This window comes from Peromyscus maniculatus, chromosome X (genome assembly GCF_049852395.1).
Source record: "Peromyscus maniculatus bairdii isolate BWxNUB_F1_BW_parent chromosome X, HU_Pman_BW_mat_3.1, whole genome shotgun sequence".
In the NCBI taxonomy this organism is placed as follows: Eukaryota; Metazoa; Chordata; class Mammalia; order Rodentia; family Cricetidae; genus Peromyscus; species Peromyscus maniculatus.
Window position 1 is genome coordinate 75,344,494 of NC_134875.1, and position 26,446 is coordinate 75,370,939.

The 26,446-nt window shown below is 35.9% G+C and overlaps 1 protein-coding gene across 4 annotated transcripts in view; it reads left to right on the top strand.

Moving 5' to 3' along the window:
• The window catches only part of Rps6ka6 (ribosomal protein S6 kinase A6), a 185,737-nt gene that overhangs the window by 76,412 nt on the left and 82,879 nt on the right, over positions 1-26,446 (top strand). For 2 of the 4 annotated variants that reach the window (XM_076562741.1, XM_076562740.1), the window contains exons 4-6: positions 6,541-6,807; positions 22,767-22,826; positions 26,119-26,178. In XM_076562741.1, the coding sequence (XP_076418856.1) occupies positions 6,541-6,807; positions 22,767-22,826; positions 26,119-26,178 (387 nt within the window). Of the gene's footprint in view, positions 1-6,095; positions 6,334-6,540; positions 6,808-22,766; positions 22,827-26,118; positions 26,179-26,446 lie in introns of those variants that run through there. The other 2 variants (XM_076562743.1, XM_076562742.1) reach the window with 2 other exon arrangements.

The window sequence follows — 26,446 nt, forward strand, 5'->3', positions numbered from 1 at the left end:
CCAATTTCCCAGTTGAATTTCTAACCAGGACATCAGAAATAAAAGACACCTTTATTATGTTCTGCTACATACAGTAATATAAGGTACCAACAATTTGTACAATGGAGTCTCAAAGTGTGTTTATAGTGTTTGCTCTTATAAAATATTTTATTTATAACATCCTTTGTAGTTTAAATTTGTGCTCATTATACAAATTCCTATTAGTTTTTGCTGAGTTCTAAAGACCTGAAATTTGACTGAATAATCTATGCTTTTGGAACCAAAATTTTTTCTAGAGTATCTTTCTTACTTTGACTAATTATGACTTAGAACAACAGTTCTTAGATTCTACTCTATTTGCTGTATTAAAATCACCATATATATCTTGATAGAATTGTAAAATCTCAGTCCTTAACCTAGATTTTATGAACCAGAAACACTGGGGATGTACTCAGTAATCTGTTTTGATGAGCTTTGCAAATGATCCTGACACATATTTACCAATCACTTAGAATAACATGTTAATAAGTCTGAAATTATATGGTTCGGTCTAATTTAAGTTTTATTTATAAACTTACTGAGCCGTGATTAGAATTCTCTTCAATTAAAAATGCTGATTTCTGTGTGTATGTGTCTGTGTGTGTATGTGTACATACATGCATGTGCATGCACATGTGTGTCAAAAAGAGACAGAGAGACAGAGAGAAACAGAGATACAGAGAGTGACAGAGATAGAGAGAGGGGAGAGAAAAGGAAAGGAGAGGAGAGGAGGGGAGGGGAGGGGAGAGGAAGGGAAGGGAGAAGAGAGAGAGATTGTGTAGTCCAGTTTGGTATGGAGCTCACAGTCCTTCTGCCTTTGTCTGTTGAGGGCTGAGATTTTAGGTAAGTGTTTCAACAATGAGCCTCAGTGATGAGAAATTTTTCTTTTGAGACAGGGTCTCACTTTGTAGGCTTACAACTCTCTATACAGAACAGGATGGCCTCAAACCTACAGAGATCTGGCTGCCTCTGCCTCCCAAGTGCTAGGATTAAAAGCATGTACAACCAGGCTAGTAGTGAGAATTCTAATGATATATTTTCTTTAGGTGATAATAATTTTGTAAATTGCATGTAAAAGACAATCAGGATTGCGATAAGTTGGTAGTTAAAATGTTTATATTCTTCATTGTATTATTATAGATTTAGGAGATATGCTTGCACAAGGTTACATAGTTACTCCCATATTCTTAATCAAGGAATGGTTAATGCTCAGAATTTTCCCCAGTAAAAGTCAAGATTTTGAAGAGTCTTAAATTGCAAACAGTAAGTTTAGAAAGAGACACTGACTGAATAATCTGCCAGGTTTCTTTACTCAACTTCAGTAAACAATGCTGTAAAGGATATTGCATCCAGATTAGCTTTATATCTGATGTTATTGCATTGACTTATAAAAATGTATCTATTTTTTGAAATATGGCTTGCTATCATTTTTATTTATATCATACTAGAAATTCATTTCCTGTTCAGTAGATCAATCATTCTAACATTTGATCAGCCTACTACCAGGAGACTTAGAAAATAACAATAGAAACATATATTGTGTTCTGACTTAAAGAGATTTAAAATAAAGAGAAAACAAGATTTTGGTTTTCCATATTTTGTTTATATATAATATAGAATTATGTTGTAAAAATGTTACTATTAGAATGAAGCGAGGGTGAATTTTTAGCTAAATCACATAATATAAGTACCTTTCTTAAAAGTCTTAATAGAAAACAAATGAGGGTTACCATTCTGCCATTCTTTACTGACTTCAATAATGCAAATGAATTTTACTTTCTACATAATATATACTTTAGTAATTATCTAAAGATGAAATGTTATTAAATTATTATCTTATTTATAACTTACTTATTGTTTAATATCATTCATTCTATAGTGCAGACAATAGTGAGCTTGCATTTTACTAGTAAGTGTGAGTCCCTTTCCTTTTTGCAATTTGATTTTTAGAGACCTAATATTAGCATATTTAAAGTAAAGGTTCTCTGAAACTGTTAAGGTATGATTTAAGGATAATTGAGTACTTATTCACATTTAAATACTTAAAATTTCTATTTTTTTAGATACAAATCTCGTGTGTTTATTTCTAAATAAACATGTTTTCAAATAATTTGTTTAGGATATTTCTAAAATAAGATATTTGAATATTTTCTAGTATCATTTTAGTGATCTGTATATATATATATATATGCACTATTTTCTAATTATTTACATTAAAATCTTTGTAGAAATAGTCAGAGTATAATGCAAGGTAATGTGGCTCTTTCTATAACCAGCCACTAAATATTACCTTGTATATGTCAAAGTTTAGAAATTAGAACCACAGTGATCTGTGGGTGGTCTGTGAGCTGGTGATCAAAGACCATCGCTTCATATTTCACACACACCCAGGAGTGAGGCCGAGATGGGTCAGTCAACCGTTTTTTTTTTCCTTTAAATTACGTGACCACCCCCTTTCACCTCTGACCTAGGTCATCCAATGTGTGCCATTTGTCAGAGTAGAAGAATCAGTGTGGAAATTTAAGTGTACCCTATCCCTAGTTCTGAAAATACTCTGAAAATACACTAAAATGCTGGTAGAGCCTGTATTGTCAACTTTCTAGATAACAATTTTTAATTAAGAACTAGATATAGTGTATTATAATCCTACAACTACTAAAATATTGCCAATCATTTTTAAAGTTCCAGTGCTATACTAATTGCAAACCCAGAATGCAGACAAGTAGACAATTTCAGAATAAAAACTTCCTGAAGACTGAAAAGAAAGTAACCGTCTCTTAAATATATACTTTGCAGAAGACTGAACAGCTCAAGTCTTCACTAACACTTGCTTTTTTATGCTTAAATAAAATGCCTTTATAATTTCACCGACATTTCAAGTACCTTTTGTGCCAGTAGAACTGAGGTTTCATGAGCCCTGTTTACTACTAATTAAAACCACACAACACATCTTTGCCATGGTCAGCATGGATTAAATAACTATTAAACTTCAAGGAGTTAAGTCTTGATCAGTTTGATCATATCAGTCCACAATTTTAACACAATGTATAGTTAGAGTACAGAAGTGTTTCCATCCATCCATCGCATTTATTGGATACCATTTATGTGTCATGAATGTAAATCTTAATATATTATTAATTCACTGTGCCAAAAAACTCAAGAAAAAGACTAAGGAATAATTAAAGATATGGAAAATACAGAAGAGAAATGACTAGATTTTCTGTAGGAGACAAGTGCAAGGACTTTATGGACAGAGGAACTGAATAGCAGAGGTGTTTTTGAGAGCATCAGAGTGAGCAAGATCAGGCTTCAATTAGACCTGTTTTAATTTGAGGTTTCCCATTTTAAATACTGTGGTGATATTGTGTTCCCCAATATATTGTACACACTAATAAACTTATCTGGGGTCAGAGAACAGAACAGCCACTAGATAAACATAGAGGCCAGAAAGTGGTGCCTCATACACCTTTAATCCTAGCATTCTGGAAGCAGAGATCCATCCGGATCTCTGTGAGTTCAAAGCCACACTGGAAATAGCCAGGCATGGTGATGCACGCCTTTAATCCTAGGAAGTATGGCAGAAAGCAGAAAGGTATATAAGATGTGAGGACCAGGAACTAGGGCCTGGTTAAGCTCTTAGGCTTCTAGCAGCAGTTCAGCTGAGATCCATTTGGATGAGGACACAGAGGCTTCCAGTTTGAGGAAACAGGATCGGCTGAGGAATTGGCGAGGTGAGTTTAGCTATGGCTGGTTCTGTTTCTCTGATCTTTCAGTGTTCACCCTAATACCTGGCTCTGGGTTTGTTTTTACTAATAAGACCTTCTAACAATTTATACTACATAATACCTGTGATATCATACAGAAAAATTGTTGAACTTTTACAAGGCCCTGATTCTTTGTTAAAAATACAGAAAATAGAAATTTTATTTGTGTGTTTAAGACCAGGTTTTGTTATATGGCCCTCGCTGCTCTGGCACTTACTGGCCTTAAACTGAAGTAGTCCCCCTCCCTCAGCCTCCCAAAACACATCTTTGAAAATTGTTATGAATGCTAGGTGAATTTGTGAAAATAATATACCTGTAGGATAGTAACTTTTCACAGATGGGAGTTGTTAGTATTGGTTGTTTTTAAGACTAAATTGCAGGAGGTATGGCTCATTATCCCAGATTTGGGAAGCTGAGGCAGGAGGATCATTGTCAATGGGAGGACAACCTGTGTTACACTAAATTTAAGCTAGCCTTCAGAGTGATTCTAAGACTTTTTTCAAAAGATAATAAAATAAAAATAAAGAAAGAAAATAGAAATGTAAAAGAGAAAAGAAAAATATTAAACTACATAAGGATGTCTGAGAAAGGAAAGAGGCAATACACATGTGTGGATTTTACTAGAGTATGTGACCATGGATAGTGAACTTTACTATGAAGGTGGAAAAGAGAGGTTGATAACAAAGCATTTACATTCAGAGCTAAGAGGTTTGGAAAAGATGGAGAATCTTTCAAGAACTTTAATCACTGGGTCGATATGCAAGAGCTAGCTTAAGCTTACATTCAGAAAGGTCAGTTAAGGAGTCAGAGACTGAGTATTGAAGTTTCAATGGTTGGAGATTATAAAGATGAAGAACAAAACAGACAAGAAATCAGTATGTAGGAGGAAAATGTACACAGTTTTTTTTTTTTTTTGAGGCCAAGTGAAGAAAATATTTAAAAGAACAGGGAGGTATAAAATGAACCAAATGATAGTAAGTAGAAGTTAGAAACTATGTTTTGCTGATGGGAATAATCCAATAGAAAGAGAAAAAATAGGTGATGTGGAAAAGAGAGAGGAGAATTCTAGAACTGAGCTGGTAAGCAATAGGAAAATGAGACTCAGAGCTCAACAGAATTGGACTTCACTAAGAACACTGTCATTTTTGCCAACATAAATGGACACACACACATACACACAAACACACATATTTTCAAGGTTTGTAGCCTTATGAAGTTCTCATTTTCAAAGGTATCACTTTTGCAGAGCGATATTCCTAAAGCTGTGGATTTTAAGCATAGTTTAAGAGCATCATTAGTAGTTCTTATTTGAATTCACTGCCAACCTCTGTAACCTCTTTGCTTTCATAGCACTCCACAGCAGATGGTAAAATAAATGGAAGGCACAGTTCAGTATTCTTTAGTAGCACAGCACAACAGCTCTAAATGTAGAAGGGGCAAGTAGGTGGTGTGTGTATAAGCAACATGTTAGAAACCTCTCCAAGGTACTGAGCTGGTTTTCTTGCTATAGCAAATGCTTTCAAGTCTCTAGGTGTAAAAAGGTGAAATAACTTTTTTTTTTAACTTTAAGTATTAAAATGTTTTGCTGACGGTTTTGATCATCTACTCCATGTATAAGATGGAACTCAATTCATCTGTTACATTACTAGAGCTAAGGACAGCACATAGAGTAGCAAAGGAGTAAAGCACAGCATGAAGATTGAAACATTATTGTCTCTCTCTCTCTCTCTCTCTCTCTCTACACACACACACACACACACACACACAGCATGTGTGTATTCTCAGGGAGGTGGGGAGGGGTTAGAATTAGATACCTTGCCTTTTTGACAATGGGTAGAATCTGCTTAGTGGTGTGTGTGTATGCATTGTGTACTCTTGTGTTGGGGCACACAAGAGACTGAACCATTGTGAGTTCATTCCTATTGGGAGGGCGACTCTCAGGAACATCTTAAGTGAGACAAACTGGGTGGAGTGGGAGGATGGAGAGCACAGGTATACTGATTTCTTTTTTTTTTTTTTTTAATGCATTATCTGCTGCTTCTAGCTTCCAGGTGGCTGACATAATAGTCTAAAATCCCCGCCCTAGTAGTATTGGTTACTAGGTACTAAAATGGGCGTGGCCTTGTATGTTAAACACCTGAGTTTTGTTGGGTCCAGCAAGCTGGCCCTGGGGCAGAGTCTGGACTCCTGAAGCTTTCTGCAGAGCCCCTGGGTTCCCCTCATCCTCTCTGGGAATGCTCCCGCCAGCCAGGCTGTTCGGTAGCCTTGGGAGGGCCTGCTGAGCATGTGTAGGGCACACCGCGCATGCTCTGTGAAGTGGGCAGGTTTAGCAGGCGCGAGCTGTGGGCTTTACTACGGTTCGCCCGCCTCCCCCGCCCAGCACGCCCCCTCCCCTTCTTCCCGCCCCCAGCACGCGTTCCTCGCAACCACCCCGCCCCTCCTCCCCTACCCCCCTCCACTCCGGGCTGGGGAACCTCCATTGACGTGCCGGTGACGCCGCCGCGCGCCGCCGCCGCCGCCGCCGCCGCGGGGGGTTCCAAACGCCGCACAGGTAACGCGGCGGCTGCCGCCATATTGGCGGCGTAGGGAGCGGGGAGGGGGCCCGGGAGCGAGGGGGGGGGCGAGCGGCGCGGGCGGCGCGGGGGGGTGCGTGCGGTGGGGGGGGCGGCCCCGCGGAGCTTTGCTGGGCGGGCGGCGGGAGCCGTGCGGCTGCTCGAGGGGAGGCAGTACAGAGTTGTCTTCTTTTTGGGCACAACAGCGGGCAGCGGATCCCCCACTCTCCCAGCTTGTGAGGTACCCGCAGCTGAGGAGGTCAGCGATCACTGAGTACGGGGCTCGGAGTCTCGGACTCAGCATCGAGCGAGGTCCGCGGACGGGATGCGTGGTGGTGCTGGAGACCGGCAGCTCCTGTTCGAGTGCTCCTGAAGTGGCGATGCTACCATTCGTTCCTCTGGAGGATCTCTGGGACCAAGAAATGGAGGTGTTCCGCAGCGACAGTGCGAGCGGCAGTGTGAGCGGCATCGAGGTTAGTGTGGTGGGCGGGACCGGCTGGAAGTCTGCAGCCCTGTGTCCCGGGAGATCCTGGCCGGGCGGGAGAGCGGGGGTGCCAAGCAAGCCCCCTACCCCCTTCCCGGGGGGCCCAGACCTCTAGCAGCATGAGGGCGGGAAAGGGGACGGGGCTCCAGCATGCAGAGCTCCCAACTCCCAGATGCGGCTTGGCCTCCCGAGCTCCGAGCTCCGGAGGTGCGGCCACGCTAGAGTTTGTTCTAAGTTTCTTCACTTCCAACCCGAAGCGGGACTGGGGACGCGCGCCGTGCCTTACTTGACTCTGCGTTCCTCTCGCACCATGCTGCCTCTGCTTTCTGAGAATTGGAGCTGGGGACCCGAGCTTGCTGTTTAACTCCAGTGCTTTATGAACTCAGGGAAACAAAAACACACCAAGGTGGCTAACTCTGGGGACTTTAACCCCGAAGGACAAGTGTTCCTTGGTAACAGCATTCTTATTTCTTTGCAGACTGCTTCTTTCTCTGTACCTTAAGTGGAACTGGCAGTCAATGTGTGTAGGTGATCTGCTGCTGCCTGTTCTCAGTTCCCCTTACTCCTGCAGTTCTACTTCGACCCTTTACCTTTTCCCAGGCTTCATACCTGACCCGTTGGTGGGTACCAGAGGCAAAGTGATTCCCAGACCTTTGTAAGACCGATTTTGGTAAAGCTTAGTCTAGCTGAACCAAAATCCTTCCGTTCAACCCTCTTTCCCGCCGTTCATCTGAAACTGTACTGGCTGTGTTTTGCACTTGGGCCGTGAGAACTTAGATGTGCACAGGTATTTTATTGTTTTCTTACAAAAAACGAGCCACGTTTAAACACAAAAACCTACCTATTGTGACAGAAAGTTGGATCCTTTCCTAGTTGCTTAATCATAAGCATAGTATTCCAGTAGAGGCCACCATACACCTCCTAAAATAGTTGTTGAATACCAGTTTGATTCACAACAGAATTGTTTTGAGGTAAGAGTCAGAATCCTCGAAATCTCAAGGATGAGCCTTTGTCTTCAAATATTGTTCCAGCTTTAGAAAGACATACTTTGGATTATTTTATGGTTGTTTGTCCTTTTTCCCTTTACATTATTTTAATTTAAACTAGAGTTAGATTACATTGTGAGAATAACTTGCAACAAGAGATTTTATGGAAATAAATTGAGAAGTACTGTGGAGTGGAACCATTTATACAGATAAATATTTTTAAACTAATTGATCCCAAATGTTTTAATATTCTATATCTCTTAAGAATTGGTTAAAAGTGAGATGAATGAAAAATGTTAATTTTTCTTAAAATGTGGAAATTCTAACTGCATGTAGAAAATGTCCAGCCAGACTATGGGGGTGGGGGGATTTTGTTTCATTCATGACTCACAAGTATTTAATTTATATAGGAGGTCGGGATCTTTCAAATGTCTACTATTTTATTTTTATTTTTGGTTAACTTTGAATGTACTACCTTGTAAATTGTAATTAGCACACATTTTTTTTTTAATTTGCAGTATGTTTTAGGTGTTGTAGATATTTAACAATAGGTCTCTCTACCTCTGCTGTTTGGAGAACTGCTCCAGTAGAGATTGGTAAACCTATGAGGTAATACAAAAGGTGAAGGCAATGTGCTGCTTTCTTCATCTAAAACCATTAGGATTGGTTAGATTGAACCCAGCAAAGAACTTTATTAAAAATATTCGGGGTGAAATTTTAGTGCTACATGTTGGCAACCTCATTTTGTTTTTGTTTCTTGTACAGATGCTCTGTTCATAAGAAAAAACCAGTTTTCCTTTATAGAATTGATATTTATTTTCATCACACCTTTTGATATTGACTTTAGAAATTGAAGCTTTTAAGTTTGAACTTTACATTCCTCAACTATGATAGTTTTTAGAACAAAGGTATTTTCATTGTGTTATATATGTGGCTATATTTATTATATATAATGGGATATATAAAATGTGCTAGAATCCTTGAAGGAAATGTAGGGTTAATTCTGATGTCAAAAGAAATAATTTCTGTGTGTTGAATACTGGTAAGATTAAATAAAAATTATTAAATTATAGAATTATAGCCACGCATATATTTCAGAGTGTTTTTCAGTGTCTTTTACCTTTCTTGCTTATATGAGCAGTTGACAACTTTAGAATTATCTTTCAGCAGTGTGTAAATTGATTGTTTCAGAATCTTAACATGTTTTCCCACCAGAAAACCATGGGCAGTAACAGTTTTAGATCAATGCACAAGAGCAAGCCATACAGATGAAGAGCCTAATTACTGTTTGAAAATTTTTCCTATGGGAAAATGTGTCAAGGTTTCAATCAAAAACTAGTTTGGTTCCAGTGAATAGTAAGTAGAAAATGGGCCTGCAGAAAGGAAAAATGGGCTCCATTGGCTCCTGGGGAAAAATTCTTAGAAACAGGGACATGAGATAAGCAAGAAGCTCTGGTTGCGAGAGCCCTTGCAGGGACTGTCTCAATTAGGTCTGCTGGGAATAACAACTTCAAAGGGCATCACCCCTCAGGCAGCTGCAATTTTAGCTCTTGCCTGGATTCTGTCAGGATCTGGGAAGAGGTGTTACTTGAGATGGTATTGGTTGTTCCTGGGCAAGGGTCATAAAGAACAGCTTGAGTACCATGAATTCTTCATGAATTAGTTCCATGAGCATTACAGTTTGTATAGTAGTTTGTGGGGTTTGTTTTTTGATTTTTGTTTTTTGTTGTTGTTTTTTTTTTTAGGTGAGGGAGTATTTGGTTCCTTATGGAAGAATTGGTTATAGTGTTTTGAACTTGCATATCATATAATAAATATTGTACTAGAATTCTGGTATTTATATGTTATCGATATGTTTTTGCTTAAGGAAGTTAGTTTGGGGAGTAATTTAATTCATTGATAAAAGCAGTTTGAGCTTAAAGCTATAATCATTAAAATTTTAACCAGGGTAGATTGAGAAAACTTGCAAGTTTTGATTAATTTTTATGATACTCTGTAGTAATAAAAGAAAGAACATGAGCATTGAAAGCAGATGAATCTGTATTCCATCCCCCAAATAGATATGTTATATTACATGTTACCTTTATAAATGGGAAGAAAAAATATTTTCAAAAGTTTTATGTAAAAGAAATTCAGTGCTGGATTTAATACACTTAGCAAGTTGACTTTCATATAGAATGTGTCTAATATATAATAGTTCCCTTTATTTTCCCATTAAATTTTTATTATCATTTGTATAAAAAACCTGGGGATTTAGATAGCTATAACCATAGCCCCAGCCTTTCTACAATGATGTTTTTTTAAAGACCTCCCTAAATCTGATCATTTCTGTCAAAGGTATTGACGTTCTCACTGTGCATCTTTGTAATCACAGATAAGATGATACAGAAATAAATAGGAGCTCATACTTAGGAATACTTAGAGGGATACAAAGAGACAAATTTTATTCCTGCAAGTGGCTAATGAGGTATTTCATTGACCTTCTGTTTTGTTAGGTGGTGGTGGTGGTGGTTGTGTTTGGAATTCTTATAGTGTGTATTGAGTATAGACAACACATAGTGCAATCATGTGAAATGCCTGAAGATGCATTCCTGAATTATAGTCTTCCCTCATTTTTTTAATTTAGGTGAACAAGACAGGAATTTGAGAAATTGTTATTGTAAATGACCCAGGACCATTAAAGGAGTGCAGTGATGGCAATGGTGGTTTAGGGATAGATCTGCTAAGGCCTTGTGAAGGAGGTCGGATTTCATCGGAGGTTTTTTAGAGTGCTAATATTTCTTCCATAGTGGGGAAAGAAACAATTGAAATGGATGGTGACATTTATAAGCAAAACTGGACTCACTTTGGAAAGGAGAGATTTGGTATCCCTGGGATATGAGTCTGTGTTCTAGGAATGGGGCTAGTTTGTGAAATTGCACGTGTCCAGATTGTATGGGTCTTTTAAAGCAAGTTTATGGCTAAAATTTTATTTTATAAATGTAAACTATTTTTAGGACATTACATAACATCACATTTATGCTTTGAAAAATGACCAGTGGCAATGTGGGGGATAGATTGGAACAGGGGAAGCACTGAAGGTGCGGATATCAGTTAGGAGACTGATGTACTCATAGAAAGAGAGTGAGATTTTTTGGAGGAGAACTTACAGGGTAGCAAGAAAACGGATCAGAGAGATCTTGCAGAAGAAGAATAGGTAGAGCATAGTAACTGATTAGATGTTGGTAAAAAAGAGAGTAGACAGAACAGCTGGCATTAGAAGCCTGATAGTAGGAATTAATTCAGTTTAACAGGTAGTTAATGTGTGCTTGCTAATGCAAATCTATGCTAGCCAGCAGACTACTAGAGATAAATACATCTTTCAAGTAGCAAGAGAAAGAAAAGTAAGGTGGACATCCTTCCTCTCTAGTATTGGCTTGAATAATAGCAGACTGCTCCTATTTGGCCATCTTTGTTATGGTTTAAAATATTTAGTACTGATGTACTTATTATTAACCAAATTTATTCATGCTTTTAAAATGATCCTTGTGTACATTATTCTTGTTTCACCAATATTTGTTTGAAGTGGTGAATAGTCATGTATGCAGAATGCTTTTCTAGAATCTAGGAAAAAGAGGAACACCTGCATTTTTTATATACTTTTTGCCAAGTTTATATCAAATACACCTCTCTCTCATGCAGGTCCCTTCCCAGTTCTACCAAGTTTATCTTTAAGGCAGTCTGGTCTCGAAATATTCAGGTCAGTTCATTCTAGGGCAGGGCCTCTACATTTCCCTACCTTGATTAATTCATCATGAGAAGTAATCACTACCTTGATGTTCCATAATGGGACCTACCAATGGTACAGCTGCTTTCTTGGGCCACATTATTTAGAACTACCCACTCATAGTCTTCTCATTTCTACTTTAGAGAAGGCAATGAAGATGTTTTTCTTCCTGAGATTATTTTCTTAGTTGATGCTATCATTGTATTTAGTGATAGTTCTAACGACTTAGTAAGCACACAAAGTTCAGTACTTTGTCAGCATTTGACATATGCTTCCTTATGTTATTTCTAAGGATTATTTGCTGTTCTTGTTGATAGTTATTTTATATATGCATTTAAATTTTTTCTTTAGATGGAAAAAGAGTTACACAGGAAAAAGATCTAAGGGATAAAATCCTTAATCTAGCTTTTGCTCATCATAGAGGTATGTTCTGAGTTTTCCTGCAGGTATCTTGCATAACTGATTTTACTGCTGTGTTTTAACCTGAACATTTGAAGTCATCTGCCCCCACCGACCCCCTGTGTGTGAGAGACAGAAAGCAAGCTTGCGGCTTAAGGTTTATTTCACAGGGTATTTGAGATGGTTTATAGGGAATATAATTAATAAACTTTTGCTAGCTACTAAAATGGAAATAGCAAATATATGAAAAGGGTAGAGAGGGGTGGAAGTAGAAGGTGAAATAGAACAGGTAAGCAAACTTTAGGGTGCTCTACATTTTAATAGAATTGAATTATAAAATTTGGCCTTCAGTTTCTTTGTTCTCAATTCTGGTTGTATTTCAGATTAACAATGGGATTTTTTTTTTAAGTTGCCCATGCCAGTGCTGTACTCTTAGATATGTTGATAGTTAACTGCTTTGGAAAGGACCTCAGCATCATTTTCCAGATGATTATGATATCCAGACATTGCAAAGAAAACAACTCTAGGCCAAAGTAAAAAGAAAAATGGTGCTGTAGTTCTTGTTAAGCAATAAGATAAAAAGTCAATTCCTAAGATAGCAATTAGAGAAATAAATTTTCTGTGAACTATGATTTGCTTCTGAGTGTTTTTGTTCTGTTTTTTTTGAAGATGTGACTGGGACCAAAGGAGATGTTTGAGCGGTTTATAGGCTAGCGCTGTTTAGTTTAAAGTGGTTTACTTTTCCATTGCATGAAAAACAAAATTGTAGATATAGTGTGGCCATGTAATTAGAAAGTTGTATTAGTCATTCTTCTGTCACTTAATAAAATATCTGGGAAAATAACTTAAAAAGAGGAAAGATATTTTGCTTCACAGTTTCCATGAGTTCAGTTCACAATCATTTGGTCTCATTGTTGTGGGCTTGTGTCCAGGTAAAACATTGTGGTGGGGAGGCCATGGTAGATGAAGGCTACTTTCTGTGTGGCTGCCAGGAAGCAAAGAAAGAGAGGGAGAAGGAAAGAAAAGGGAATGAGAAAGTAAGACTGTCAGGTGCACTTTCAGCCACCTTCTTCCCCTTACTAGGTGTCACATCCTAAAGCTTCCGCCACCTTCATACCACATTCTCACGTGGCAACCAAGTCTTTAGCATATGGCTTTAGGGGGTTATTTCAGATCCAAAGCCCAGAATATTAGTTAAGTAAGGGAATAGCGGCCAATTTGATTAACACATATCTCATTTGTATTAGCTAGCTAAACAAGTAGAGTAATCACTTGTTTTGACTCACACTGTCAGGATTTCAGTCTGTCATGGCAGGGAATACATGATAGAGCAGCTCAGTTCATTGCTTTGAGAGTGTGCAAATCAAGACTGCAAGAATAAATGAATGCTTAGAGAACCTTTTAGAGGAGACATAGATATTCAGAAAAGATAGGATCACTTAGTCGATCAGATCTTTAAACAGTATTAATTCGATTTTATTTGTTCCTTGTGTGTGATGCTGTATGTGTCCAAATCTTTCTTTTCACTCTTGTACAGTGTTCTGTTATGTGGTCTTAATAAGTTTGGCTTATCCATTATTCAGCTTAAAACATTTGGATTGTTACTAGTTTGTAGTAATTATGACTAATGTCATATAAATTTGTGGGGGGATACTGATTTGAATGGAACTTCATTTACATTGGGCAAATACTTATGAATGAAGTTACCATGTGAAAGTTCCAACTTCTTTAAATTTGTGTAAGTACTTGATATTGCCAGTTAAAATTAAAATATTTATTCATTCTGATAGGTGTATAGTGGCATCACATTATTTTTTGAGCTTCCATTTCTGTTATTAAAAATATTGTTGGGGCTTTTTTGAAACATATTTGTCACGCACATGTTTTTCCCAGTGAATTGTCTTTTTAAAATTTTTGTTATTTTTAAATTGACTTATTTTCTTTCTTACGAGTTTTGAGAATTTTGGAAATAGGTCCTTTATCAGACTTTGACTTATGACCTTTTCCTTCCATTATGTGGTCTGCATTTTTATTTTTTTTAATGAAGAATAGAGGTTTTTTATTTTAATGAAGTTTAATTTATGAATTTGTTCTTTTGTGAATCTTACTTTGTGTATTATATATAAGAAAAATTTGCCTGATCCAAGGTCATGAAATTTTCCTGTTTCATTGATGTTATGTTTGAAGTGTATGCTTTTCTTGGACTTTTGATCTACTTGTGATTAATTTTTATAAATGAGGGTTAAATTTTATAAATGATGGGTTCACTTTTTTCCCATATTGATACCCAGTATTCTTTTTTTTTCTTTTTCTTTCTTTTCTTTTCTTTTTCTTTTTTTTTTTGGTTTTTCGAGACAGAGTTTCTCTGTGTAGCTTTGTGCCTTTCCTGGAACTCACTTGGTAGCCCAGGCTGGCCCTGAACTCACAGAGATCCGCCTGGCTCTGCCTCCCGAGTGCTGGGATTAAAGGCGTGCGCCACCACCTCCCGGCAATATCCAGTATTCTTATGCCATTATTAAAAATACTACCTATTCTCCACTGAATACTGTTCAAGAAGAATTTGATAATGTACATATCATTTTTTTTTTAGAAAAAAGTAAAGTATTACTTAGGCCTCTCAGATTCTCTAGGAATTCAGGAACGTATAATATTATTACAGTAAGTGCTCTGAAGCTAGACTACCTGAATATGGGTTCCATCTTCTCTGTTTCTATACTTTGTGACCTTTGGTAAGTTGCTTAACTTAGTTGCTTTATATGTACAATTGGGATTAATGATAAAACATAATATATATAACTACTCAGAAGGGTACTTTTTCCAATTGTGGGAATTCAGTAAAAAAATAATGCTTTTAACTGTTTCTCATTTGCTGTCCAAATATTGAAGATTAATAGGTTTTCAAATTAAAAAATTAACTATTTGATGGCTTTTGTACTTAGATGATTGTAAGTATCCTGTGTGTGAAATGATTATAATTTTTCCTTAGAGGCATTTTATTGACAAATCAGTGTTTCTTTCATATTTGATTTTCTATGTGGCTTGAATTTTGAAATATTTTATGCCAGATTAGTTAGAGTAAGACTTCTTTTCTTATTCTTTCTATAAGAGGATGGTGCTGCTTTTATAGAATATGTTTGTTATGTTACCTAAGCTACTATTTCCTATAGACTAGAATCCTGATTTCTTCCAGTTAATATTTTGACACAAAATTTTACTAATGAAATCTGGGCGTGGGTGGCGCATGCCTTTAATCCCAGCATTTAGGAGACAGAGCCAGGCGGATCTCTGCGAGTTCGAGGCCAGCCTGGTCTACAAAGTAAGTTCCAGGAAAGGCGCAAAACTATACAGAGAAACCCTGTCTTCAAAAACAAAAACAAAAACAAAATTTTACTAATGAAAAACATCTTGGGTAAGACTTCATCTTAAGCTAATAGTTTGTAGTAGTTTTCTTCATTCAGAAACTTATTTTATTTTTAAAATAGCTTTTATCCTTTTTTTATCATTTTTTTTTTCATGAGGTGAATAGACTATGGTATTCTATGTTTACAGACTATGACTTGGGTTGGGATTGGTTTGATGTAAGTTTTCAGGTGTTAGTTACTTGAAATTTTTCATTTATAAGATGTTAATTAGTTTACTTATGATTGTTTTGAGATAGAAATAGAGCAGTTGTACTTTACATATGTTTGATAAGAACAATATAGAGTTTTTGAACAAAACAAAAATGTCTTTCATAGCAAAATTCTTTAACTTTGAGAAAAAAACAATGGACAATTTATACTCATTACATATTCTCAAGACATTATAATTATATGGACATTATATCTCTAAGAGCTTATTAAAGGGATATAGACAGGTTTTATGTATATATGTACTCATTTGTGCCACATATCACACATGTGTTCTTTGCAAGTAAACTTTCCAAAAGTGCATGCCATAGCCCTATGAGACTGGCATGATGGCATATGCCTTGGCTTTTGTGATACATTGAACCTGTTCAGATGTGTTCTGTTTATTAGCGCTGATGTCAGCTAAGCCCATATAGAAAGCAGATATTTTTTTAATTGTGTGATTAAATGAATTACAAAACCCAGAAGATCTCCAAATACATTTGAATGTATATTGTATGGATATGCTTAGTATTATTCAACAGCCACCTAGTACTGCTATAAGTAGTAGTATTTTTGAAAGCATAATGATTTTTGGATGTTTTAATTAATTCTAAATGTTATTTGATACTCATTTATTTATCAAATGAGTGCTATCTTTTTTTTTTTTTTTTTTTTTTTTTTTTTTTTTTTTTTGGTTATTTTTTTTCGAGACAGGGTTTCTCTGTGTAGCTTTGCGCCTTTCCTGGAGCTCACTTGGTAGCCCAGGCTGGCCTCGAACTCACAGAGATCCGCCTGGCTCTGCCTCCCGAGTGCTGGGATTAAAGGCGTGCGCCACCAACGCCCGGCGAGTGCTATCTTTTTATGAGGCATAACGTAATGATAGTTGCTTTATAGGCTTCATTGGGTATTGTTCCAGATTCCTGCCTTTATAACTGAAGATGAGTGACATGTTTGTGTATGTGTGTTCATTCATTTATAATCACAAGGAAATGTCTAAGTAGACAGTATATTATGTTATAAATACCAACAAATTTTGGCCTACAGAAAGCTTTAAAGTATTTTTCTGAGGTGTTAATGTTTTAGTTTCTATGCCATTACTCATAGACTAAGTGATGCATTTTACTCTTTTGCTTTAAAAAGTAGTAGTAGTAGATTTCTTCCTACTTAAATAAGCTGTCAAGAAAATAGAGCTTTAAAAGCAGCAAATGCAGCTTCAGTGTACATCTTTCAATTCAGTTTGTGCCTTATTACCTTACATTATTTCCATTATTCTTGAGAGGGCTTAGAAACATGCCCATCTTGATTTGTTTTTCAGTGTTCTAAAATTATTACTGCCATATATGAAAGAAACGTTTTTTTGTTTTGTTTTGGTTTTGTTTTGGTTTTTCCAGACAGGGTTTCTCTGTGTAGCTTTGTGCCTTTCCTGGAACTCACTCTGTAGCCAAGGCTGGCCTCGAACTCACAGAGATCTGCCTGCCTCTGCCTCCCCAGTGCTGGGATTAAAGGCGTGTGCCACCACCGCCAGCAAGAAAAGTTATTTTTACTAATGAATTTCTTTTTGGATCTTATATTAGTTACTTTTTTGTTATTGTGACAAAAAATAACAGAAATAATATAAAGGGTAGAAAGACCTATTTTGCTTAAGGTTTCAGGCGGTTGGTCCATTATGGTGATGGGTATGGGAGAGACAATTAAGTTTAAGTCACATGGGCCAGGAAGCAGAGGATGGTAGGTGTCATAAATCTGGTGATCTCCTTTTCCTTTTTTTATTCACCTGGGCCCTATTCTATGGTACCACCCACTTTTCAGTTAATCCTGCCTGGAAACACCCTCACAGGTACACTTACAGATATGCCTCACCAGTCTCCTATGTGATTCTAAGTCTAGTCAGGCTAACAATGGAGATTGACTGCCACAGCTCTCATAGGTACACTAGACTTCCTGTATTGGATATGAAAATAATAATAATTCTAGAGGTTTGTTTTCTAAGTTAACAAGCTATTCTGGAACTAATGCTAACTCTTTAATTTAGTCATATTTGATTTTATACATACCATGCCAAATTGGAGAAGTATATGCAGAAATTATGGCAGAAGACATAAATAGCTATTGTAGGAATAACAGTAGATTTTAACATTTATGCTGATTCTCATAAGTTTATAATGAAGTTTTTAAAATGAACAATGACTTTAAAGGAAGGGTTTAACTATGTTGCCAGAGTGATCTCATTATCCTTGTCTCAAGTGATCCTCCTAAATAGCTGAAAGAATGTTGTGTGACAGCGTGTCATATTTTTTGCTGCATTTATTCATTTGTTTGTTTATTTATTTATATATTCAGAAACCGTAGGTATTGAACCCAAGGCCTTGGGAGATATGTGTAAGCAGTCCTTGGTAGATTTAGATATGACCTTGGTTAGATAACACAGAGATGAAATTTTATTTCAGCCATTTTCTTTAAACTATTTGGTGCTATGATTCAGGAAGATTGTTAAGACCACAGTAGCCATTTCTTTTCTATAAATTACAGCATCTCTGTCTCTGAAGGTAGTAGTTTGAATTGCTGTAGTGTTTTGGCAAGATATCGAAATCAGATGAATGTTGCAACTTGATGACATATGATAGAAAGTTAAGTATAATCATATTTTTAGCTTTTATATTTTTAAGCTCTGCATTATTTGAAAGCAGCATGTTTGATATTTTTTTGGTGTTAAATCCTTTTGAAATTTATGCCACAACTAAAATATTGAAAGTGATTTGGCTGAATTAATGCTGGTTCCAACAATTAAACTAAATATTCTTAACCCATTAGTTTCTTAATGGGATTAACAGCTTCAAAAACTAATGCAATGATTTTCCTACATTCAGGGAGATACATTTGCAGTTTTCTGCAGTTAAAGTTATGATTAGCTAGCATTTAAAATGCATTGAAACTTAATCCATTTTGGTGGTCTTTTTTTTAAGGTCTGGAATTTGTGATGCTCTTGTCTTAGTCTTTTAGGTGCTGGAATTACAAGTGTGTACCACAGTATTTGTCTCTTGTATATTTTTTATTTAAGAAACACTACAGAAAAGTAAGTTCAAATTACAAGTTCAGCCAAGTACAAGCCTATGATCCCAGCTCTTGAGAAGCAGAGGCAGGAGCATCATGAATTCATTGCCAACATGGAGTACATAGAAAATTCTACACTGGCCTGAATTACATAGTGAAATGCTATCTTAAAAAAAAAGAAAGAAAATTAATTGGATATGCTTTGTGGTGGCACATATGTAATATTGGTATCTGAGAGCAGAGGCAGGAGGATTTCTTTGAGTTTGAGACCAGTCTGGGATACATACGGAGTACCAGGCCATTTATATTATATAACAAGGGCCTGTAGCACCATCACCACCCCCAACACACAAAGAAAATGCAGGTTTATTTTTATGAAATTAGGTGTATTATGAGTAAACAATATCCTATGTATACTGTGCAATTTATAATCACATATAGTAGATAATTTTTATTCTTTTATTGGGAAGACACTTTACTGTTCTTATACATCCTTAAATTTATGCTTATAATTTACAAATTATATTGACTGGATATTGATAACTTTTTCTACAGGGGATCAGATAACTCTAGGCCACACATAACATATGCCACATATTCTATACCTTTAGGGAGAGTTGTGAATGTAAAATTATACAAGTCTTGTTAACCGATGAAAATGGGCAAATTTTGACACATGGACCATAGTTTAGATGAAGGGCTATATTATGTGCTCCCTAACATTTATACTAATTTTGCTAACAAACATTAGAGTTAAGAAATAAATTAAGGCCGCTCACGCCTTTAATCCCAGCACTCAGGAGGCAGAGGCAGGAGGATCTCTGTGAGTTCGAGGCCAGCCTGGTCTCCAAAGCAAGTTCCAGGAAAGGCACAAAGCTACACAGAGAAACCCTGTCTCAAAAACAAAACAAAACAAAACAAAAACAAACAACAACAAAAACAAACAAATAAACAAACAAAAGAAACAAATTAAAAAATTATCACATGTTGAAATAACTGCCATTCAAAGAATGATTTGTAAGAATTATGTGGTGGCTAACCTAAGCTATATTTAAAAAAAATGTTTTGAATGAGCTGGATTCTCTTGGCTTTTAAAATTGAAAATTAGGGTTCATACAGGTGATTTTGACTAAGAAACTGTTCTATTCTTGTAGAAGACAGGGGTTTGATTCTCACTCAGCACCTATGTCGGGTGACTCATAAATGCCTGTAACTCTAGCTCCAGGAGATCTGATTGGACAGTCTCTTCTGGACTCTGGACACCTAAAGTCAGACTTGTACATATATCCCCATATGTTAATCTTTCTAAGATTAAATAATAAATAAATAAATAAATAAATAAATAAATAAATAAATAAATCGTTCTAAGATTAAGTCAGAATTGATAGCAAAATGACTTGCTGGAAATTAATGTAATTAGTTGCTAGAGAAACTTTTAGATGTTTCAAGTCAGAAAATAATGGCAGTTATTATGGGACTGAGTTTATAAGCTGAATTCATTCAGATTCCAAATATAGTCATTCCTTTTCACAAATATTTATCTCGGGCCTATTTCCAGGTAATGTTCTACATTGTGGAGTAATAGGGTAATAAGATGTGATATCTTTGCTCTAGAACTTATGAAATGAGTTATTTAACAAGATACTGTTTCTTTCCTTTATTTTTTTCCAGACAAGGTTTCATACTAGCCCAGGGCAGTTGGAACTTACTGTGTAGCCCAGGCTGGCACTGAATTCACAGTAAACTAGTCTCAACATCAAGTGTGCTAAGCTTACTAGTATGGGCCACCATACCTGCTTAATTAGTGTTTCTTGATAGAAAGCATGGCAGTTACTATGAGACTGATTTTAGTCTGTGTAGAGGGAAAAGGAGAAGGTGTGACTTTATGACTTGATACAAATGAGCTGTCATGCTAAGGGTAGGTAACTAAAGTAGTAAACACTTCAAAGACCATATACATCTTTAATTTTGTTTTTGTGCCTTGAGTATATTTTATCAGCTAATATATCTCACAGCAAAGCCTTGTAACTGCTTTTAAATACCTGACTAAGGAAATAGCTTGGAGGTTGTATGTATTTGTTTTGTGTCCTTAGATTCTATTTTCAGATAAGTTTTTCATATCTATTTGAAACAAAATAGCTCCTTTTAAAGCTCATCTCAAAGCAATGGCCATGGCTAGATGCACTGTGTGTATCAAAGGACCAAGAATTTGGGATAGAAACCATATAGGAGTATAGTATCATTAGACATATGGAAAGAATATAGGCAAGTTATTTAAATGAGTATTTTAGGTACTATCTAGCTTCCTACAATAGTCTTGACTATGGAATTCAGTCTAAAAGATTAAAGACATAAGTGTGGGCCAGTCATATAGTGCAGCAGGCCTGATGACCTGAGTTCTATCCTTGAGACTCATATAGTAGAAGGAAAGAACTTCTTATAAGTTGTCCTAAGACAAGTTTTCTATTTTTGTAGGATCAGCTTTTTAAAACCTCTACATATGACTGAATTCATTCTTTTTTGCTTGTTTGGTTTTGAGACTGTGTCTCACTGTGTATCCCTGTCTGGCCTGGGTCTTTCTATGTGGACTAGGTTGGCTTTGAAATAATAGAGGGCCACCTGCCTCTACTGCTATTTTATCTTCTGTCTGTATGAATTTGGCTTGTTTTGACATTTCAAATAAGTAAAATTATAAAGTATTTGTCTTTTTGTTAGTCTTTTATTTCACTTAAAATAATCTCTATAGGGTTTATCCATTTTGTAGTATGTGCCAGGATTGTTTGCTTTTTAAAGGTGAATAGTTTTCCATTGTATACATATACTCCACTGCTGTTCATGTAAATACTGACATGCTTAGGTTGCTTCCGTCCTCTTCCCATTGTGGATGCCGCTGCTCTGATCATGCAGTACACAAAAATGTCTTTGAGACTTTGCTTTCAGTTCCTTTGGTTTCACAACCAGAAGTACAGTTATGTATAATATGCTAATTCTGCTTTATTTTTTTGAGGAACAGCTATATTTTTATGGCAGCTATGCTGTTTGACATAGTGAACAGCACTATACAGATGTTCCAGTTTATTTACATCTGTAGCTATGGTGGAATTATCTTTTTAAAAAGCAAATTCTAGGATGTGTTCTGAGGTCTGCTGTTAATTGAACTTGTATTTTTGTGATTTTTATAATTTATCTTTCAATGAATAATATATCAGAAAGAACGATATAGTGAGAATGATCTCACTTTGTAGACCATTCTAACCTGGCATTTGCTGTGCAGCACAGGCTGTCCTCACAGCCATAGCAGTCCTCCTGCCTCAACTTCTCAAGCATCTGTGAGTATGAAAGAAATGTGACATGTGTGCTATACTGTGCTTATTAACTTACTAACTTATTTTTAAGAAAACAGCATTCAAGGACAACATAACTTCTTAGTCTTAACTATCATGCAAATGTTTTGAAATTTTAGCTGCTTTTTTCTAGGTTACTTAGTAAGATAGTAAGAATGTAATTTACAATTTGTCTATAAAATGAGAACAAAGATATGAGTTTAATAAAGATATTTCTAAAATATTAAAGATGTAAAAATTTTCCCTAGAAAATCTTTTAGAAGAGAACTTTTAATCCTAGGCACTTTTGAACAGTAATATTGGTTATAATAAATATCTCTTGGTACATAAAACTCTATGGCCAATTTACAGATTAAACAAAGATATATTTATTATCACTCCATTTGTATGGGTTGGGAATATGGGCATGACTCAATTAAGTCTTATGCTTAGTCATACAAACCTGTAATCAAGGTTTTGGCTCTTCTGCATTCTTATCTGGAGGCTTCACTGGGGATGGTCTACGTTTAAACTCTCAAAGGTTTTAGGCACAGTTCTTTTCTATGTACCTCTAAGGTCAAAAGCCTGGCCAATTTGATGAGTATTGGCTGGAGGCTTCCCTCAATTTACTTAGTACTGCAACAAGATGGTTATAGTTCTTTGTCATATGGGTTTCAACATGACCACTTAGTTCAATCAAGACAATAAGGAGAGTCTCTAGACTTTTTTTTTTTTTTTTTTTTTTGGCATAATGTAACCATACAGATGAAATCCCATCAACTTTGTAATTATTCTTTCTCTTTGGAATCCAGCCACAGATTGTGTTTGTTCCAAGGACAACGGAGGCCATGCATGAATATGAGCATGTTGAGGTGAGGATCATGGGGAGTATTGTGCTTGCTATATTGAATAACTTGGAAGTTTGTCAGTTTTGTCAAGGTTTTGACTCAATATGCAGACATAGATTATTATTATTCTAGGTATTGTGAATGTACCTCTAAATTTAGATCTAATTTGTTCCACTTGTTTTAAGTTAAGAAGGAAGAGGAGGTAGAGGAAGAAGAGAGATGGAACAACAACAATAATAATAATAATAATAATTGACATTTTCTAGAAGCCGATAATAATAATTGACATTTTCCAGAAGCTGTCAGTACCTAACATGTAGTCATGAAGGTTATTTGAGAACATAATTTCTTTAGACTATCACATTCTTAGTGTATTAATATTATATACTATATGCATACAGTCATTTTCCTTGGTAGGTGTATTTTGGGAGATCCTGGAGACTATTAGCAAGTTAATAATACTATAATATTTGTTGTGAAAACTGATAACTTATATATGTTTTGTTAATAAAATTATTAATTTACATCATCTATTATTTCTTACCTTATCATTAGCCTCTTTCTTATTTGTATATCTTTATTTTTATGGTGTTTCCAGACTATTAGAAAGTGATAACATTCTTTTCTGAGAAAATTAAGATAATTTAAAAATATTCCTTATTAGACTGATGAGAGCTGTTCACTTAGGTTTTTGGCCATTTAATTCTTTTGTTGTTTTGAGAGAAGATCTTGTTATGTAAACCAGAGTGGACTTGATCTCACAATTCTCCTCTCAGTTTCTGAAGTGCTTTGATTACAGGTCCAGGCTGGGATTCCATTTCATACTTATTGGGGGCAAAATATTTTCCCATGAGTGAAAATGATTTGGGTTTTAGTAAGCACCAGTGACTTCTGTGGTATTCTGTAGATGAATATTCTTATATTGAAAACCTGCTCTTGGAAGGTCGATGAAGTAGGAAAAGTTAGGTGTTCTGTTTGTGACTGGGATGATTCCCAGGATGCAGTGACATTTTTTGACTCATCCCGATTCATTTTCTTTCTAGTTCCTCCAGACTAACAGCATCATGATAAATTAGTCTTAAGATATGACTAGGTTGTAACCACTAGCTAGATAACAGAGGAAAGTCATAGTCGTAGTTTCCTTTTTGTATAGATAGTCCTTTTTGTATACATAACTGTTTATGTATAGATAAATATGAGAATCACTTTATTTTTATTTTGACTATCAGGATACTATCTTCCTGGGTTTTGTATTGTTTGTTGAAAGTTGATTGTTAATGATAAATTTATAGCTTGTGTTTTTAATACCACATTTCCCAATCTGTTGAGGCAAGGTATAAGACAGTGGTGTCCTATATGGAAATTGGGAACCCTGGGTAAAGAACTGATACAGAATGGCTCCCTGGTTAATTTTTATATCAGTTATTTTTTATTGATCCCCTACAGTTTGCTTGTTTTTCAGCATTGCATTCTTAGAGCCATCCATTCAATAATGAACACTTAGGTATTGGCTTCTTTGAATTGGCCAAATGTGTCCAAGGAATTATGTGATCTGTCAGAAGTTTCAGTAGTTGTTCCTTTTTGTTGACATGTGATCTTTTAGTGCTTGTCCAGGACTGCTTGAAGGACACACAGATTGTGTACAATTTATGACATTTACTAATGAAGCTGCTCTGTGATTTGCATACACATTTGCTAACATGAGTCTTAGGTAAATGTTCTTCCACTGTTTACTGGAATCTAATTTCTCACTCATGGTTAGTCTGAGTTTTGAGTATTGGTTAGTATTGTAGTTCAGTTTTCAAAGATGTTCTTGTATTTTGATGTTGTAGTCCCTACACATACAGTTTGTTGTTGGAGCCGATAATTGCATTTGTTCAACCCTAGAATCAAGAAATAGCTCTGTTGTAATTTCTTCTAAATTATCCATTTTCCAGGGGCTCTAATCTGTTCCTCTGGCCAGAAATAGGAGTTTCTTTCAAAGCCCTAGTTCACATAGCTTTGTACTGTTGGAATTGTTCCTTTAGTGACAAAGACAGTGAATAAAAAGGAATTACACCTATACCTTTCTTAGCACAGGAACCTATTTTCCTGCTTCCTCTAATGAGAGGTTTTTTTCCTTTTGATTGGTACATGCCTTAATGTGGTTGGATATTGAAAAGGGAAAAGTATGGATAAATTTAGAAAGTTAGTATTATCCTTATGCTAACTACCTCAGAACTATATCCTTCTTGGGAAATTTTGTTTAGGCCTATAGTAGAGGGGTTCTATGACTCAGTCTCCCCACAGGCCAAAGTCAGGAGATACAGGTAGAAAATAAACTCTTGAGTTGTTTTTCAAATTTTGGTATCTTTTCCTATTGTTAGTGTTTACTTCCTAGAGTCCCAAGATGGTTTCTTTAGTATTCTAAATAGGATTTTTAGTTGATAATCAGGGGAGAGGTAGACTTATTGAGCTTATTCTATTTTTGGTGACACTGGTAGCTTTATTTAATTCATCATTCTTTCTGTCCCTCCATCTAGTTTTACTTTTCTGTGATATCTTACAAATGGGCATTGGTTAAATTCCTTTTTATTTAGACCAATTTCCTGTTATTTATTTAATTTGGAAACTCCTTAGATCAGTGAGATCTTTTTATACATTTTCCGTAAAAGGCCAAACAATAAATATTTAACACCTTATAGTTATAGTATCTTTGTTACAACTACTTAACTTTGCTTTTGTAATGTGAAAGCCATCATAGATAATATGGAAATAAATGAGTGTGACTGTATTTCCATAGCATTTATTCAGGACCAGGTAGCTAACCTGATTGGCCTATGGGTCATAGTTATAGATCCTTGATCAAAGCCTTCTATATTTACTTTTTTGTTAAAGCTTTGCACGTGAAAATGTTTCCATAGCTGCTCAAATCTCCTGTAATTTAAGCTTTGTTCTGTATGGTATCTTACGAATTTAAAATTGAAGCATATGAGATTTTCCATTGTGCAATCATATGAAATTGTTCATATTCTAACGTTCTTTGAATGTATCTAAGGTAGATGTTTGTGAGATTTATTTGTATGTGTAAGGTCATTGGTCATATAGCATAGCCTTAAGAAACGTAGTGAAACAAAGCTCTGAAAAATTAAGGCTTTAAGGACAATGTGTGAACTATATGTATAAATTTCCATTTCTAAATAATTTCTTTGTACCCTTGACCTTTTGTTTTTTGGTAAGTAGATTGTGAAGAGAAATGCCTAGAGTTGTATTTTTTCTTTGTTATTATTCTAGTTTTGATAGCACTGAACTTCACTTTTTGAAAACTGTTCTTCAGGTAAATGATCCTAGAATGGTTGAGGAGCCAATGGAAGAGGGAGAACCGGCACCTGGCCAGGTAAGTACTCAGGTTAATTTAGTGAACATCATTTGTAGCATATAAAGAAAGAAAATGAATTACAGAAATTTACTTAAGGAAGTTGGTAGGAAATGTCAATTTTTTGAGACGGTTTTATGTGCTTCCAGTGGTCCTCAAACTTAATGTTGCTGAGTGTTGTTGGTTGGCCTTTGGTCTTTTTGGGGGGCCCACCACCCAGCTCCCAAATAAATCACACACAGAGACTTATTAATTATAAATACCTGGCCTTAGCTTGGCTTATTTCTAG